At 40.6% G+C, this 18,610-nt stretch overlaps 1 protein-coding gene across 5 annotated transcripts in view; it reads left to right on the forward strand.

Moving 5' to 3' along the window:
* The window catches only part of GXYLT1 (glucoside xylosyltransferase 1), a 70,441-nt gene that overhangs the window by 33,815 nt on the left and 18,016 nt on the right, over window positions 1–18,610 (forward strand). For 4 of the 5 annotated variants that reach the window (XM_075124414.1, XM_048836021.2, XM_048836022.2 and 1 more), the window contains 3 exons: window positions 2,691–2,865; window positions 6,957–7,082; window positions 7,555–7,806. In XM_075124414.1, coding sequence (XP_074980515.1) covers window positions 2,691–2,865; window positions 6,957–7,082; window positions 7,555–7,806 — 553 coding nt within the window. The remainder of the gene's footprint in view (window positions 1–2,690; window positions 2,866–6,956; window positions 7,083–7,554; window positions 7,807–18,610) is intronic. The other variant, XM_048836023.2, reaches the window with a different exon arrangement.

An 18,610-nucleotide genomic window follows, 5' to 3' on the forward strand; every position in this document is an offset into this window, starting at 1 on the left:
ATCAGAGACCGAGACGACAACAATCAATCAAAACCACTTAAAGGTAGAAAAGAAATGCTACCACAGGGCAGGGGTTCACCTTTTTGATTAGAAACAAAAGACTGTTTTCAGTATAACAGAGATTAGGGAGAGGCACTCTAGATCCATTCACTGAGGAAAATCCCAGGCACAAAGGGAAGCGTTCTTGCATGTTTGTATTCTGGTTCTTGAGAAACCAGTGATCTTGGAACTTTGGGGTGGGGAAGATGGAAGTCTACTAAGATAGGAAGGGTAACTCTTCGTGTAGAGCCAGCTTTGCATTTTTATGATTTTGTTTTGTATTGCAACCATTTGTTTCCACCACTATCTTCTTCCCAGTTAAATTTCTGTGTGGTTTACAGGAGCAGTGGTTTAAGGTAAAATTGGTAAACAGGGTACAATATACCTCTCTGAGAATAGTCAGTGTCGGGGGCTGGATGTCACATGGGAACAATTCAAAGGGATTTGTAGATTGGGGTGCACCTTATTGTTAGCTTGCAAGGTGAAGAAAGGCTGACATAAGTCTAGAGGAGAGCTCTTGAGTGACTGAAGGGTTGACAGGTCAGAGAGCTGACACCCAGCTACAATAAGAGAGACTTCCTCTCACTAGAGGCAGGGGGTAACAAGGTGACTCTCAGTCCTGGATATCCCAAGAACCATCACACACAGGTTGAATAATGTTCTTCAGAATTCTATTATACTGCCCTGTAGTGGTATCAAGTGGGGGGAGGGGGTGGTAAAATCTAATTTGTCATTAAATTAAATTGATTGATTTTGGCACCATAAACACAATTTTGTATTAATCATATGATTATTGCATTGCTTAACTACATAGTGGTGATAAGGTTGTTTGGGTGCCTTAACTGCATTTCCCTAAGGTAATCCAAACATATTAAACTAAGTTTAACCTTAATTCTGAATTTCCTTCCTTGCGGATAATTACAACATCCATGTCATTTTTTTTAACCTTACTTTTACATACTCCCAACTTTAACTCCATCTAAACAGTTAATTATTAAAACACATAACCTCTAATGACCAATAAATATAGTCAGAGCTGCACATTGGTTATGCAGGATGTGGATGGAGATGCACAGGCTATGGATGATGGAAGGGAGGTAGCTGAAATTGAGAAAAGGATGTGCTGAGTGGGGAATAGGTGGACTGTTGAATGACTTAACTTGAAGTTGACCATATTTTTTCTATATTAGTTTTCCAGTTTATATAAATAAGAATATATGTTATCTATCTCCTTAATTGCCATCCTCTGCTCTGCTCCTCTGAATCCAAATCCCTACAACCCTGTTTCTCCTCCTGGTCTCTGGGGAGATGCATTCTTTCCCCCATGTCACGTACTTCCCTGCCATATTCAGCTTTTAAACTCTTATATATATTGATACTTAACAGTTGAATGGTGTAGGGGAGCATGGTGAAGAGTAAGGATTTGGATGGACGGAAACACATTGAGGAGCAGGGCTGTAGGGTCATGGTTCAACATGAAAGCAATTTGGGGATGGGGGAACCTGAGGGGGTGTGGAAGTAGGTGCATGGGCCGGCCAATAGTAGCTGTTCAGTAAGGTGTGGAGTGCTGAGTGGAAGTTGGGAGAGCTAGAGCTGGAAGAAGTCTGGTTGGAGAGGATCTGTGCTTTGAACCACTTGTGGCCAGTCAGGGTTTCTCTCTGCTTCCACCACTTCTCTCCTGCAATATTACTTCAGTTCAAGCCCCTTCTCCCTATAATTCTGCTTCCCTTGCATTTCACCCCTATATGCTCTGTCTAGTTTCATATTATGGAATCTTCTCTAGAGATGTAGATGTCCTTTCTTTTATTATAAAAATACTATTTTTAGGCACTCCTAAATCAAGCTTACCAGATTAGGAAATGCCAGTGTTAATTCTATCTGCTTGTATATATGCATTATGTTTATTATATGCTTGCTTTTCTTGTTTAATCCAGCTCACAGTGAATGGGGTGTGCAGCATTTATTTCAAAGTAACTTACGAGAACAGAAAAAAGCTGTACCCAGTATAACTGCTTAAGTCATCCAGAAATTTTCATCTGTGGAAAATTGTTTTTAAATGACTTATAAATATTTACCCTCGTTCAGTCTTTGGAACCTTGCCTCATTTACTGCACATTATCTAGACTCTGCATTAAATTAGGTAGGATCCCGTGAGAAAGGAATATAATGAGCATATAACTAAGAACTTCATTGTAAAATAGATGCATAAGATTTAAGGTTGCTCTCTCAACCTTAATTGTGGCATTTTTGACTTCATGACGTAACTCTGTAACCATATTCTGTTAATGTAATTATTTTGATGGAATTACTCAGTAGGTGAATTTACAATGAAGGATAGTAATGCAAAGTTTTTCCAATAATGTGGATATTTCCTTTTGTGAGTGTTGCTAACATTTTGTATCTGTATTGCTGTGTAATTTTGTGGATATGAAACTAGATCCAACTAAACTTTGATCTAGACAAAATGTAACTCAGTTCCATTTTTTCTGTCCTGTTCCAAGTTATCTTTTGTTAAAGATATCCCATTTTTACTTCCTAACCTCAGTTTAGAGCAAGAATGTTTTGTTAATCAGATTATGCACTTAAGAAGACATAACTTTTTATATCTGTTCTTGGAAAATGCCAATTTAATTTTTACTATTTTTCATTAGATATGATTTTATGAAAACTCAGCCTGCTGAGAAGATGCACCTAGCAGTGGTTGCCTGTGGTGAAAGGCTGGAGGAGACTGTTACTATGTTGAAATCAGCCATTATTTTCAGCATCCAACCTCTACAGTTTCATATTTTTGCAGAGGGCCAACTGCACAACAGCTTCAAAGGCATAGTAAGTATCCAAGTCATGCACTGAATCAGTTTGTAGCTTAGTGGAAGTATGTGTGGCTTTCTCTTAGACATCTGCTACTGGGTATTGTTCTGTTAGATGTAGTTGCAATGATTCAGGTGTGTGTAACATTATGAAGTCCTTATATTCTCTGTTGGTCAGACCATTGCACTACACTTCAGGCCCACTTCACTGCTTCCATCAGTGAGCACACTTGGTCACTTTTTTCCTTCCCCCGCCCCCCCAGTATTTTTTCCAGCTGTGTGTCTCCTGCCCACTTCACCCCCGAGGGGTGGGGTGGGGTGGGAAAGGCAGCACGGGTAGTGTTCCAGAGCCCAGTCTTGGATGTGGGATTTAGGGATCCTTCCTTGCCAAGCACTAATCCAGTTGTGCATTTAGCACTGGGGAAAAAAACTGTGTAAAAACTGTCCTGCAGCATACTGGATTATTGCAATCTGACAGGCCTCCTTTTTAGTGTTTCTCAACAAGCTTTGCACAGAAACAGTAGTGCTGTTCAAATTTTTATTACTGGTTCTGTTCCCTGTTTCCACTCTAGGGCTACTGAAGGATGGCTATCAGAGTTTATGTAAAAGTTTATGTAAAAAGTGGCCTCAGAATGGGAGGGGATCCATAACAGGTACTGTGGCAGATTATTTCTTTGCAACAGTGCTTTCTCCTCAACCTCAGGCCAAGGGTTACCCTCTGTTTCATTGGGGTTGGTTATGGCTCCTCTCTAACCCTAATCATCATTGTGGCTCCAAGCTCAAGTTTCATTGATCTGACCTGTTAGTCTCTGGTTTAATCTCTGGTTCTGTCCTTCAGTGATACATTTTCAACTGTTTTGGACTCTAAGTCCAGTTCCCCTCTGGGACCCACACTTTCCCCCCTGCATGGATGCCCCTCTGCAGGTCTCCTGCCAGGCGTTTAGAAGAACCAACTTATTTTGTTTTGTGGTGTTTTGTTTGGTGGTGGGGGAACAAAGGGTTCTCTCTGTCTGCGTGTGTCTTTTGCCGGGACCAGAGCAGGAATGCAGGTCAGAACTTCTGTAAAGGGTTAATAAGCAATCTAGTTAGATCTGCGTTAGATTCTGTTTTGTTTAAATGGTGATAAAATAAGTTGTGCTAAATGGAATGTATATCCCTGTTTGTGTCTTTTTGTAACTTAAGGTTTTGCCTAGAGGGATTCTCTGTTTTGAATCTGATTACTCTATAAGGTATTTACCATCCTGATTTTACAGAAGTGATTTTTACTTTTTCTTCAATTAAAACTCTTCTTTTAAGAACCTGATTGCTTTTTTCCTTGTTCTTAAGATCCAAGGATTTGGGTCTGTGTTCACCTATGCAAATTGGTGAGGATTTTTATCAAGCCTTCCCCAGGAAAGGGTGTGTAGGGCTTGGGGGGATTTTGGGGGGAAAGACATTTCCAAGTGGGCTCTTTCCCGGTTATATTTTGTTAGACGCTTGGTGGTGGCAGCAATAAAGTCCAGGGACAAAAGGTGAAATAGTTTGTACCTTGGGGAAGTTTTAACCTAAGCTGGTAAAAATAAGCTTAGGGGGTTTTCATGCAGGTCCCCACATCTGTACCCTAGAGTTCAGAGTGGGGAAGGAACCTGGACAACCGGTCACATAGTCATCTCAGCCTCTTACCTTCCTGGTATACAAAACACCATGGCTGATGATGTCACCAGGCACTTCTTCCAAGATTATGAATGTGAGCTAGACTTGTGGATTCTCAGAACTTTTTTTTTCTAATCTGGAGCTTTCCACAAGTGGTGCTCTCTGCCACCATTGCCAAAAGGAAGTGCATGAAATTCTGTTTGAGAGGAAGACTGGGTCCTCATTTCCTAGGGCATGCCTTCCCCACTCCTTAGATGAAGGTCCTTCTCTGTGCATACCCTCTGACACCATGATCTTGAGCATGTTGAACAAGAGCAAATAAGAAAAGGCCAGAGTCATTTTAGTTGTACTGAACTGGCAGAAATAAGCCTTTACTTGATCCACCTCGCTTCCTGTCCTGTGTGAAGACTTCCAACCTAGTTCTTTGACTAGGAGTTTGGCTCCTCAATAGCTCTCAGGAATAGAAACTTCCTGTTTCTAGAAGTACATGTGGTGTTAAACAGAAAACTATATACGCAAAATGTTTACCTTCACAAATTGAAGAGATTTCACCTTTTCGCTCTCCCTCTCTGCTAATCTCAGTTTATATGCCCTCTATTAGATTTAAATCTCATCTGTAATTAGCGTATGAAGCCTTCTTTTGAACCACTGACGACTAGTTCTCTACTTCACTTGTCTCTGAAGAAGGCTTTCTTGGTGGCCACCATCTCTGCCTGAAGTGTCAGATAAATGGGGACTTTAATGGCTGATCCTCCCTTTAAAATATTTTTTAGGGAAAAGTTTGTTTCAACCACACCCTAAATTTCTACCTAAAGTATCTTTTGAATTCAATATTAACCTGATTATTCATTTTCTGTTTTGTTTTGTTTTTTTCTCCCCAAAGCCACACCAGAACAGGGAGGAGGCTGCACTACATACCTTAGATATCAGAAAGCCGCTGTCCTCCTCTTAGGACAGAACCAAACCATTTAGGAAGTCTCCCAGACTTTTTTTATTTGAAGACAGATCAAAAGGATACACCATCTCCACTCAAAGACTCTCAAAGTAGATCTCTGGGTGTATTATCTCTTGTTTAGAGGCTGCCAACATTGAAACTCCTTCTAGAGTACTACCCCAAATCTATTTCTATGGCATTATTGAAAAATGTTTCCAGTTGTTGAAATTTGCAAAACTGCAACCCTGGACTTCAATACATATTTTCTTCGAACACTGTGCGTTGGTTCATGCTTCCAGATCAGATGTTGCAGTTGAAAATTCTGTCCTGTCTTCCGTGTTGGATCTGATTCCAAATCTCCCTTCTCCCTCTGGGGATACTGCTTCTGAGTCACCTGAAGTGGAGTACCCATAGCAATGCTACTTGAAGAAGAGGTTGTGCACCTTGTGCAGTAACCAGAGTTCTTCAAGATGTTGCTATGGTTGCTCTGCTACCTAACTTCCTTCTACTCTGCTTTGAATTTCGTCTCATGGGACTTTGGGTAGAGAAGGAACTGAGGGCAAGACACCCGTGCAGCTCTTTATGTCCTCGGTACCGGGCATGAGAGTGTCTGGATCATATGAACAGGCCGAATGGTTATTGTGACCCATAACTCTTCAATCATAGTTACATGTGCACATGAAGTGGAGCACCCATAGAGGAACACATCTCAACTCCAGTTACTGCATAAAGTGAGTAACCTCTTATTCACTGCATAAGCTGCAGTGACCCGGTTCTGCCAGCATGAGTTCATTTTAAATCCAAACCAGCTTCCTGCTCAGAACATCATCCAGCTGAGAGCTTCTTTCAAAACAGCCAAGGAATAGTTTATTTTCAGGAGAAAATCTGACCTGTTCCTTCTGACCAGGCACTCCCACCAGCTGTCTGCATGGCAGTGTCTTTGCAGATTGGAATGACAGTAGTGGTAAAAATAATCAATTGGTTTATGTCTCTTCTTGGCAAACTCCAGCTGCTGAATAGAAAATTATGACCAGATTGACAATCTGAGGCAGGAATTGGGTTCATTGATGCACAGTTACGGTAGGTTTGGTTATTTTTGCATTTAAAAAGTGGATACTTTAAATTACCAAGGTTACTTGAGACCTATCTTGTTCCGTGACAGACTAATGTGACTCTGCTATATACCAGTTTTGTTTTTAATTTTAGATTCCCCTACAAAATCAGCAGTTTGCTTAACATGTTTTCTGTGTCCTTTACTTTTGTATCCCATCTTTGATTTGCTCTAATTTTAAAGTCCTTCGGTGAGTCACTTTTTGCTTGACATTAAGCATACTTGAACAATATTCTAGCAAATTTTTGTAGTTAAAAAAATCTTTCTGGTTGGGGGGAGGGAGGAGAAGATTAATAAAATCAATTAATTAGATCAATACATACTTCTGCATGTCTTCAATTAAATGACCAATCTAAATGGTCAGTTCTTCTTATGATACATTATCCTCTGGTAAAATTAAGCTTAAACAGATTTATGTCCTTTCTTTACCTAGCTCAATGGTTTGCCATATCAAGGAAAATTTAATTATACCGTATACCCAATAACATTTCCGACTGAGAGTGCAGCAGAATGGAAGAAACTGTTTAAACCCTGTGCTTCACAAAGGCTATTCTTGCCAGTAAGTTAGCTTATTTCATAATAGTACAGTGTTTACAGGTTTTTTATGAATTCATTAAGATTTGTTTTCGAATTTACCAAACTTTTGGCTGCAATTGTGCAGGAAACTGTTTTCACTAAAAATCATTTTTGTCACATTTTACAAAAACAATCCCGTTTTTTCCCTTTAGCAGCAATGTACTAAAATAAAAAACTTGCATTTTCGATTGCATGGTACACCAATGTCTTAAACTGTTCTACATCAGGTTTCAGTTTCTTTCTGTTCTTATGATGTATAATAAAAGAATTCATACATTTGTAAACTATCTGTCTGAAGTGAAGTCATTGGCTCATGAAAATACATAAACTAAACTACTCTGTAAGGGCGAGGAGGGAATGGTTTCCAAATAATCCTTTTGTCTATGTAAGCTATAAAGACAAAACAAATACTTCATGGATCACCCTAGTTTGATTTTAACTTTTTTTCTTCACAGTTAATCCTCAAAGATGTGGATTCGTTACTGTATGTTGATACTGACATCCTGTTTTTGAGACCTGTTGATGATATTTGGTCTTTTCTGAAAAAATTTAATTCCACACAAATTGCTGCAATGGCACCAGAACACGAGGAACCTCGTATTGGATGGTATAATCGCTTTGCTAGACACCCATATTATGGAATAACTGGAATAAATTCTGGAGTAATGCTAATGAATATGACACGTATAAGAAGAAAGTATTTCAAGGTATGTATGCTGCTTTGGTTGATTTGTCAGCATTCACCTTTTTTCATTCAAATTGTGAGGGGGAAAAAATAGTTTCAAATAATGAACATCAATTTTGAAAAATAATGCTCCAGTATATTTTTCTCTTGTTTTGGAATCAGAATATTGCATAAACATTTTTTATTTCAGAAGTGCACGAGTTCGCATTTAGTTGCAGGGATGTTTTTAAAAAAACTGAATTTGTGACTTTTACTAAAAACTTGTTTGCTCAGTTTCTCGAAATCTGGAAAAATGTTTGCTTGTTAATAATTTTCTGTCTTTTGCATCAAGTTGTATTTGTCAGCAGATATTTTAATTTACCTTTATTTCTCAATATACTTATATCTCTTTGAGAAAATGATTTGTGCATTTTTTGTTGTATGTGGCAAAATTAACAGCAAGTAGAATGTTTTGAGCCTTCGAGTATATGTGCATGGTAATATGACCAGGAGGTGGTGCTACTAGATTACTTATTAGGGCATTGTGACTCCTTAGTGCCATATGCTACATTATTTCTTAAGTTTAATCTTTACTTTTAGAAGATCATTCAGTTAAATTAAGTAATGGTGATTGAGTTGTTTCTTCAACACCTAAATCATTAAAATGACTTATTTCTCTCCAACTTTTATTTTGTATTGTAACCAGTTGTATCACTACAGAAATTGAAATGTTTATTAAAGCAAAGTGTACAACAGCTGAAAATATACATAGGAAATCTTTCAAATCAGTGATGTAATATGCTTGAAAAACCGTATTACAGAAGTGGTGCCATATGTAGTTACAGTTGGAGAGGGCACTTGTCCTGAAAACAATTTTTTACAATAAATTATAACTTCAGCCCAATTGTTAATTTCTGGTGAACATTCTTTGTCCTAGAATTTTGTTTCACTTTATTTTAAGAGGGAGGGTGGGGCAATGGGGAGTCCATTCTGCTAGCCCTAAGTTATCAGAGAGTTAAAAATACTGGTGATTTAAAATTTTTTTAAATGTTTTTCAAGTTATTTTCTTGCCTACGGACTAGAATGTGGGGCTGGGTGTCAGGAGATCGAGTTATGTTTTTAATTCTGCCATTAAAGTGCAGTGTTACCCTGGGCAAGTCGCTTAGCCTTTCTGTACCTAAACTACCCACTCTGTGTGACAATAATCACATCTAGAGAGTGGTGGAGCATTTACCGCAGGTGTGGTAGGGTAGGTCTGGCTGGGCCCAAAATCCCTTAATCTCTTGTTCCCCAGTGTGGGGCTTGTATACCCCATCACACGGGGAAATAAGTTATGCTAACTAGGGGGAAAAATAGTAATGAATAGACCTTGGAGGACACAATAGCATTTTGAGGTTCAGCTAAGTTTTGCTCTCTCCATATAGTCCAGTACAATAAATTGAGCTCACTTCAGTTTGTGGTGCGTTTGTGAGGAGCTGGGAGCAAGAGGCACTAGGAGCTGAGAGTGAGAACGCGGACTGTGTGAGGACTGTGGAGTACAAGCATTATCAGACACCAGGAAGAAGGTCCTATGTTGAGAACAGGACCATTGGGAGGCGGCCATGGGGAAGTAGCCCAGGGAGTTGTAGCTGTCGCACAGCTATTCCAGGAGGCACTCTAGACAACTGCATTCCACAGGGCCTTGGACTGGAAACCAGAGTAGAGGGTGGGCCCGGGTTCCCCCCAAACCTCCCCACTCCTGGTCAGACACAAGAGGAGTTGACCTGGACTGTGGGTTCATGAAAATGGCCAAACTGAGGGCTGCTGTGAAGCTCTGAGGCAAGCAAATCCGCCAATATGTGGAAGACCCACCAAGGTAGAGGAGGAACTTTGTCACACTATTCTATACTTTTGACAAACTGCTGATGTATTTTTTGCTATAAGCATGTGTGTCTTGTCAGGTTTTTTTATATTATAAACTCTTTGGGGCAGGATCATCTTTTGTTCATACAATGCCTAGTACAATGGGGCCTAATCCTGGTTGGAGCTTTAACTGCTAGGAAAATGTAAGTAATGAATCACCATCAGTCACCACACTGTCTGGAATAAGGTAGTACTCCTTTGCAACCCTGCCTCTTTCAGTGTGTGGAGTCACAGATCATATCACATCCATACCTACTAAAAATGAAATTCCACTCAACTTTCTTAAGCATCAGTGGTGTCCCTAGCATCTGTTTGCCAGAAGCTGGGAATGAGCGAAAGGGGATGGATCACTTGATGATTACCTGTTTTGTTCATTCCCTCTGAAACACCTGTCATTGGCCACTGTTTGAAGACAGGATACTGGGATAGATGGACCTTTGATTTGATCCAGTATGGCCATTCTTATGCTCTTAATAAATTGAGAGTATCTGTTCATTATAAAGTTTCTCTGCAGTTTTATTTATGTATGTACATACTGCGTTGATAGTACACTGGCACATTTGTTTCCCATAAAAACAGAAAGCAATGCACACGCATGAAGTTAATTTTTAATAGTCAGAATTCGGCCAAATCCCAACTATCTTTCACCAAACTACTAAAAAGCCATCTCTTCCCTGGAAGTTAGTTCTTTTGAAAATTTTAACTCTAAAGTCACTAGACACTTAAGTTCCATTATCAAAACTGACTTAGACCGTTTAGATGCTTTTGGAAATTTTAAACTAGGTGCTTGCATAGGAAGTACATTCCTGCTAAATGTCAAGTTTCTGCCAACTCTTGTTGAAGTACTAGAACTTAGTTCAGAGGTAATTCTTATATAATTGCAAGTATGTATGCTTAATCAAAAAAGGCTTATATGGCTTGGTCAGCAACAATGCAAATTCTGGGTTCCTTGCTTACTTTGAAAGGCAGGGTAATTACCATTCACCATCCAGGTATTGCCTACTATGAGCAATTCCCTCAGCTTTCTCCACTTGTATTCCTGCCTTTTTCAGCATAGTGTGAAGGAAGGTGATCTTTGCGGCTGAGCGTTATGGATTTGGCCATGACCTAGTGCGGTGGTTGTGCTGTATCTTCTAAGCTTCGTATTACAGCCTGTCACTTTTGACAGGACTATCTCATTTGTCAGGTAATATTTCTGAACCAATTTACCAGCACAGAAGCTTCTAATCTCTCTTCCCCATAAAAATGTTATTTCACAGTCAGTAGATTCCTTCCTAAGTGTAAACCTTTTTCCTGTTTTTAGGAGCTGTTGTGACTTCTGTCTCCCTGGAAATAAGTCTAAGCCTTCTTTTTCAGCCTGAAGCTGCTATGACTGTTTACGGACTATCAGTTTTCTTCTTCTGTGCATTTGGGTAGGACGATGATCTCTCATTTTCTTTTCTGCTTGTGGAAAGCCACCTCCTCAGTGTCGCAAGAATTTCTGTTCCCTTCATCTTCTCCTTTTCCCAGATTAGAACTGGCTTTTTTCTGTGCATAGCTTCCCAGTTCTGGGGGTTGAGGGCCCTATCTTGATGAACAGCGATGTTGAAGGGAGGGTTATTCTATATTTTTGTGGCCTCAAAGAAGGAGGCAGTAGACCATTTTTAGAAAAAGTATATATATTTTTGGATGTTAATTGAGTGAATTGGCTCCTAAAATGTCAGATGAAAAATGAAATATTGCAGATCCACGCTTCTAGCAGTGGATCAGGGCGTTTTCCAGGTATAGGTGGACTTGAAGATTCTTGCATGTGCAACCCATATTCTCTTCCTGAAAAAGTTTTTGAGATTCACACTGGACAGTTGGCATTTCCAATTCTGCTTTCTTCCTTTTGAAGATCTCCACCCCTAGAGTGTGTTTATGAATGTCATGTCATTTGAAACGGCATCCTGCCATCAGTAGAGGGATTTGTATTTTCTTTTTGAACAACTGAATTTTATACTCTGGAGACCGAGCCACCAAAATAGCATGTGAAACAGTAGCTTTGTTTACTTCAATTAATTATCATAGTGAACCAAAAAGTGTCCTAATTTTATCCAACATGTTGTCTTCAAAATGATCATTTGAGGTGAGGTCACATGGATGCCCACTCACTGCTTGGAATATTAGCTTCATGGGAAAGAGTTGCACAAAAATACCCTTAAGCCTTGGCTGATCAAATTTAGTCATATTAGTGTTTGGAAGATTAAGATGAGAAAACACATTCTCAAAATCTGACATGTCTGTGTACTGAAACCACCAAGGAAGCATGAGAAACCAGAGTCTGCTAAGGAAGTAGTCTACCCCTTTTTGTTTTCTTGGGTGGAGGTGAACCAATTTTTAGTAAGACCCTGTTCGTTCTGGAACACCTTAATAGTGCAGCAACCTAGTTAAATCGATCTAAAATTTACAATCATTGCTTACCTTCCAGAACGAAACCTTCTACCTTGACAAAACAACTTGGTTTATTTATTGATAAGGAGAAGACAAAATATATGGCTGTTAGTGTCCCCGAAGTAACTATTAGAGTGGACAAAGAAAAACTAGAAATATAAGTCATTTTACCTATGTAGGGAATGAGATGTGAAATGATGGTGAAACCATGTTAGATGTCAAGCAATTAATATAAAAAGCAGCAACAACTTTTGTAAAGATTTGGACAAGGAGCATGATTGACACTGATATTGAAGTACTTTTTTTTTTAACACTGGTATCATGTCTGTCTTCTTTTATGAAGCAGAGTCATAGAAACGTACAACAGAAATTGATAAGAACAATTAATTCCAAAGTAAATGCTTATGGCAGATGTTCAGAGACCACCAGAAAGAGTTCTTTTGCAACATCAGAAATTTTAAGAAGAGCAAACCAATTTTAAAGTATCAAATATAGTAAAAAGACAAAGATGGACATATTTAGGACACACTTCAAGTATGCCACTAACTTGACTTCCATGGCAAGTGATAACATGGACATCAACTGGAAAGAAAAAGAGGGTTGCCTAGAGAGAGACATAGAACAATAGAGAGAGAAGCCAGATCATCAGTTTGAAACTCAGAACAAACCAGCACAAGACTAACATAAATAGTGGAAACTGATGGATGCCCAGTACACCTGTGGGTGCAGGAGGATAAGGAAGAAGAGCCCACCTTCCTTCTGTTTCAAAGTTTGCTGTACACCTGAAACTTACAGTTCAGGCCAAGGAATGGAGATGAAGAGGGCTGCACTTATAAAATAATTTGGGTATCAAATATTCAGCATTATGAGGGGGCATGTAAGCCACTGGGGCAATTCACTAGCTGGAAAGTGGAATGAAGATCCCAACAACCGACCATCTAGTTCAAGAACCTTTCTGTAGGGTTTGGTTTATTTAAATAACAAAAAATGCAAACCAAAATCAAATAAACTCAGAGTACCAATATGAGGCTTTCCCTGATTTTACCAGCTGGGAAGGGGGAGAACCTACCACCCATCACCTTTAATAGCTTTTCCTGACCGCTGTTCAGCCCTTTTTCCACAGCTTCACAGTCCTTCCAAGCTGAGGCTCTCCCACTACCCCCCAAGTTGGCACCTGCTCCTCTCAGACTTTCACAGACAGGTACAGAGAACCCTTTACTTTTTCTTGGTTTCTCCTGTTTGTTGCCTTGCCTAAGAGGCAGGAAGCTTTGAGTATTTTCCTGTAGGTCCCATGACTAGGAACAAGTATGTGCCCTGCAACTAACAACTTCCAGTTTTAAAGGGCCCCAGGGCCATAAGTTGCACTCTGGCATCTGTATATATGCCGCAAGGCCCATCATCCTGTTAGATGACACTTATGCATCCCCTATTGACTTGGATTTCTGGAAGCTTAAGCTACTAAGGGATCCATCCCATGAGTGTGATTGTACACTGACAACTCTCTGGCCTGGTCTATACTCAGGGTTAGATCGATGTAAGCTGCCTTGTGTTGACCTAGAATTTGGAATTGTCTTCAGTTAAATTTGGCTCCTGCCAACATAAGTGCCTCTTTACGCCTATTTAGTAGCACCACCTTCCTCAGTCAGTCGATGTAATTAGGTCAATGCAGTGTCTGTGTATACACCGCGTTGCTTATGTTGACTGTTAATGGCTTTCAGGAACTCCCACAATGCCCCATGCTGACAAGACAATCGATACAAGCGCTCCTGGTGAGGATGCGCACCACCGACTAAAGGAGCCAAGTGTGCACAAATAAGCAATTTAATAACTCTGGTGGCTGTATGCTGATGTAAATTTGGTTGACGTAATTTTGTAGTATAGATGTGGCCTCCAAGAACTACAGTTACCAATAAATAACCTTTCTTTCCTTTTCTCTTCGTCCTCACCACCCTTGTTCATGTGTTGGGGATTGGTCCTGCTTTGAGCAGGGGGTTGGACTAGATGACCTCCTGAGGTCCCTTCCAATGCTGATATTCTGTGATTCTGTGATTCTATGTTGGTTGGGCAGTACTACTTAAATCCCATCTGTTAAGGTTAGAGAGACTGTTGGAGGGGGGAAGGCTTTCTGTTCTTTTTGCAGTGAACTAGAACACTCCCAGACTTGTTAGTCTATCCTTTCATATAGACCCTAGATTCCTTAATAGTCTGTATATGGTATTAATTCCAGTAATCCGAATTCCCTTTACAAGAAAATCATAATTATTGAAATCCACAGTTTTCCCCATGTAGCCCTGCATTAGTTAATCATCTGCTAATAACTCCTCAACTAGCCTCTTAGTGCTAATCAACAGCTTTGTACTTTTAATGCTTAATATTTTGTAATTTAATACAGAGTAAAAAAAATTAATGAGTTTACTGAAACACCAAAATTGTATTAAAACCACTGTGGACCTAATTGTAATACGATGTTGGTGTTTTAATAAATTTAATAAAGTACAAAATATTAAGTAAACATCTTGTGTTTGTCTGTCTTTGTTTGTTTGTTTGAAGGACCGTGTGCTGTGGCCAGCAGTTGGAAGCTGTGAGCTTCTAAACAAGGTTTGAAATCTAGAAGCCTCAGTTCACTGGCTGAGCCTTGGTCAGGGGGTGGGGCTATCAAGGAGGCTAGGGCTTTATAAAACAGTGAGCAAGCAACCAGGGAGCTTTGTGAACAGTGGCCACTAACAGGGAGTTTCAAGAGGGAGTTGGGAAGGGGAGTGGGAAGGGGGCAAGGTACACTTGCCATTCTTTAAAATCTTTACACTAAATTATAATCAAAACTTCTTGATTTAAACAAAAACCCTATCATTAACCTAGGTAACGGTAGGAGAAAATGCAGGCAGAAGCCCAGCAGCAGAGTGGGGGCTATCCTGTTTGTTGCACTCAGTGTAGCATGTGTGATTACCTGGCCTGTGGGCGGGTGGCATATGTGTGCATTCGGTGCAAGGAACTCCTGACCCTCAGAGACTGTGTACGGGCTTTGGAGGCCAGGGTAGCAGAACTGGAGGAGCTAAGGGAGGCAGAGAGGTATGTTGATGAGGCTTTCCGGGACACTGTAGATTTGTCCCACATCCGGTCAGACAGCCTCTGCATTGTGAAGGAGAGCAGTAAACGGGAACAGAGGGAAACCTTCCCATGGTTGGGACCCTCCTTCCAGGTGATGTTGGGGTATCCTCTCGCACTGAGGTTACCTCTCCGGGGGAGGGAACTCCAGTCATTAGGAAAAGGCAAGTGTTGTTAATAGGAGAGTCGATCACTAGAAACATAGATAGCTGGGTTTGTGATGACCGGGAGAACTGTATGGTGACTTGCCTGCCTGGTGCGAAGGTTGCGGATCTCTCGAGGCATCTAGATAGACTTATGTGTAGTGCTGGGGAGGAGCTGGTGGTCATGGTACATGTAGGTACTGTTGCCGGCACCCAGTGCCGAGAGGCTGAACAACAGCTTGAGTTGGTTCGTTACCCGGTGTGCTACACCCAATAATCACAACGGGGTGGAGAAGCAGAAAAGTTTATTTGCAGCTGCAAAAAGGTACAGGGAGAATAAAATCTCAAATCCTGCACAACAGAGCAGGAAGTTACACAGGCTTTTATACATCCTTTTTCCCAGCATACTTATCCAATAGCAAGCTGCCCCAAGTATCCATATAGCCAGCCAATCCAGTTCCCAGCTAGTTCCCTGGTTCTCTGTATCATTTGTTAAACTATACATAAAGCTGCTTTATTCAGCATTGTTCTTCCATATCTCCCCTGTTCGGCCTTGCTTTGTTTCAGGCAGTCTGACTCTGCAACATATTGTTGCAGATTCTCAGCATAACTGCTGTGTGTGCCTCCAGGTGGGGGGGCCAAGGACACTTGGGCCTAATACGCAGAGCTGCTGCGAGTGCCTCCAGGCAGGAGGTGGGGGGCAAGGACACCTGGGCCTAGTGCGAGGGGGCTTCATCGACACTCGTGGTCTTCCATCCCCTCAAGTTACCTAGTGGCCATGCCCCAGTGTCCCCAACAGTACCAGTGACGTAGGAGGGACATGATGGATGCCAAATTTAGGCTGCTAGAAAAGAGACTGAAATCCAGGACCTCTACGGTGGCATTCTCAGGAATGCCACAAGTTCCACGTGCAGGGCCAGGTAGGCAGGCAGAGCTTCAGAGTCTCAATGCGTGGATGAGACGATGGTATAGAGAGGAGGGGTTTAGATTTATTAGGAACTGGGGAAACTTTTGGAATAGGGGGAGCCTATACAGGAAGGATGGGCTCCACCTAAACCAAAGTGGATCCAGATTGCTGGTACTAAACATTAAGAAGGTTGCAGAGCAGTTTTTAAACTAATAGATGGGGGAAGGTCGATTGCTGCAGAGGCGCACGTGGATCAGACAGACACTTCTCTTAGAGGAGAGTCTATTGATAAAGATTCTCTAGGTTTTAGTCAGGAGGAGGGGATGAAAGAGGACAAAGTATGGGCCAGATCAGACGAGAAACATTCACATGAAGAATCTGACATATCATAAAAGAGCAGACAAATAAACAGTGACAAGTTTTTAAATTGCTTGTACACAAATGCTAGAAGTCTAAATAATTAGATGGGTGAACTAGAGTGCCTCGTGTTTAAAGCAGGATATTGATATAATAGGCATCCCAGAAACCTGGTGGAGTGAGGACAATCAATGGGACACAATCGTTTCGGGGTACAAAATATATCTGAAGGACAGAACAGGTTGTTGGGGGTTGCGGGGGAGTGGCACTATATGTGAAAGAAAATGTAGAATCAAATGAAATAAAAATCTTAAATGAATCCACATACCCTAACTGCAGGGTGCACTATGTGCAGAATCTCTATGGATAGTAATTCCATGCTTTAATAAGAATATAACAGTAGGGATCAATTATCGACCACCTGACCAGGACAGTGATAGTGACAATGAAATGCTAAGGGAGATTAGAGAGGCTATCAAAATAAAAAATTCAGTAATAGTGGCGGATTTCAGTTAACCCCATATTGACTGGGTACATGTCACCTCAGGACGTAATGCAGAGACAAAATTTCTCTGTACTTTAAATGACTGCTTTTTGGAGCAGCTGGTTCAGGAAGCCGCAAGGGAAGAGGCAAGTCTCAATCTAATCCTGAGTGGAGCACAGGATCTGGTCCAAGAGGTAACTATAACAAGACCACTTGGAAATAGTGACCATGATATAACAACATTTAACATTCCTGTGGTGGGAAGAACACCCCAACAGCCCAGCACTGTGGCATTTAATTTCAGAAAGGGGAACTATGCAAAAATGAGGAGGTTAGTTAAACAGAAATTAAAAGGTACAGTGACTAGAGTGAAATCCCTACAAGCTGCATGGACACTTTTCAAAGACACCATAATAGAGGCTCAACTTAAATGTATACCTCAAATTAAAAAACACATTAAAGAACTAAAAAAGAGCCACCATAGCTTAACAACTATGTAAAAGAAGCAGTGAGAGATAAAAAGGCATCTTTTAAAAAGTGGAAGTCAAATCCTAGTGAGGTAAATAGAAAGGAGCATAAACACTGCCAAATTAAATGTAAAAATGTAAATAAAAGCGAAAAAGGAGTTTGAAGAACAGCTAGCCAAAAACTCAAAAGGTAATATGTTTTTTAAGTACATCGGAAGCAGGAAGCCTGCTAAACAACCAGTGGGGCCCCTGGACAATCGAGATACAAAAGGAGCACTTAAAGACGATAGTCATTGCGGAGAAACTAAATGAATTCTTTGCTTCAGTCTTCACGGCTGAGGATGTTAGGGAGATTCCCAAACCTGAGCTGTCTTTTGTAGGTGACAAATCTGAGGAATTGTCACAGACTGAAGTGACACTAGAGGAGGTTTTGGAATTAATTGAGAAACTTAACAGTAACAAGCCACCGGGACCAGATGGCATTCACCCAAGAGTTCTGAAAGAACTCAAATGTGAAATTGCGGAACTATTAACTATGGTTTGTAGCCTGTCCTTTAAATCAGCTACTGTACCCAATGACTGGAAGATAGCTAATGTAATGCCAATATTTAAGAAGGGCTCTAGAGGTGATCCTGGCAATTACAGACAGGTAAGTCTAACGTCAGTACCGGGCAAATTAGTTGAAACAATAGTAAAGAGTAAAATTGTCAGACACATAGAAGAACATAAATTGTTGGGCAAAAGGCAACATGGTTTCTGTAAAGGGAGATAATGTCTTACTAATCTATTAGAGTTCTTTGAGGGGGTCAGCAAACATGTGGACAAGGGGGATCCAGTGGACATAGCGTACTTAAATTTCCAGAAAGCCTTTGACAAGGTCCCTCACCAAAGGCTCTTACGTAAATTAAGTTGTCATGGGGTAAGAGGGAAGATCCTTTCATGGATTGAGAACTGGTTAAAGGACAGGGAACAAAGGGTAGGAATAAATGTTAATTTTCAGAATGGAGTGGGGTAACTCGTGGTGTTGCCCAAGGGTCAGTCCTAGGACCAATCCTATTCAACCTATTCATAAA

This window comes from Caretta caretta, chromosome 1 (genome assembly GCF_965140235.1).
Source record: "Caretta caretta isolate rCarCar2 chromosome 1, rCarCar1.hap1, whole genome shotgun sequence".
NCBI classification, from domain to species: Eukaryota; Metazoa; Chordata; order Testudines; family Cheloniidae; genus Caretta; species Caretta caretta.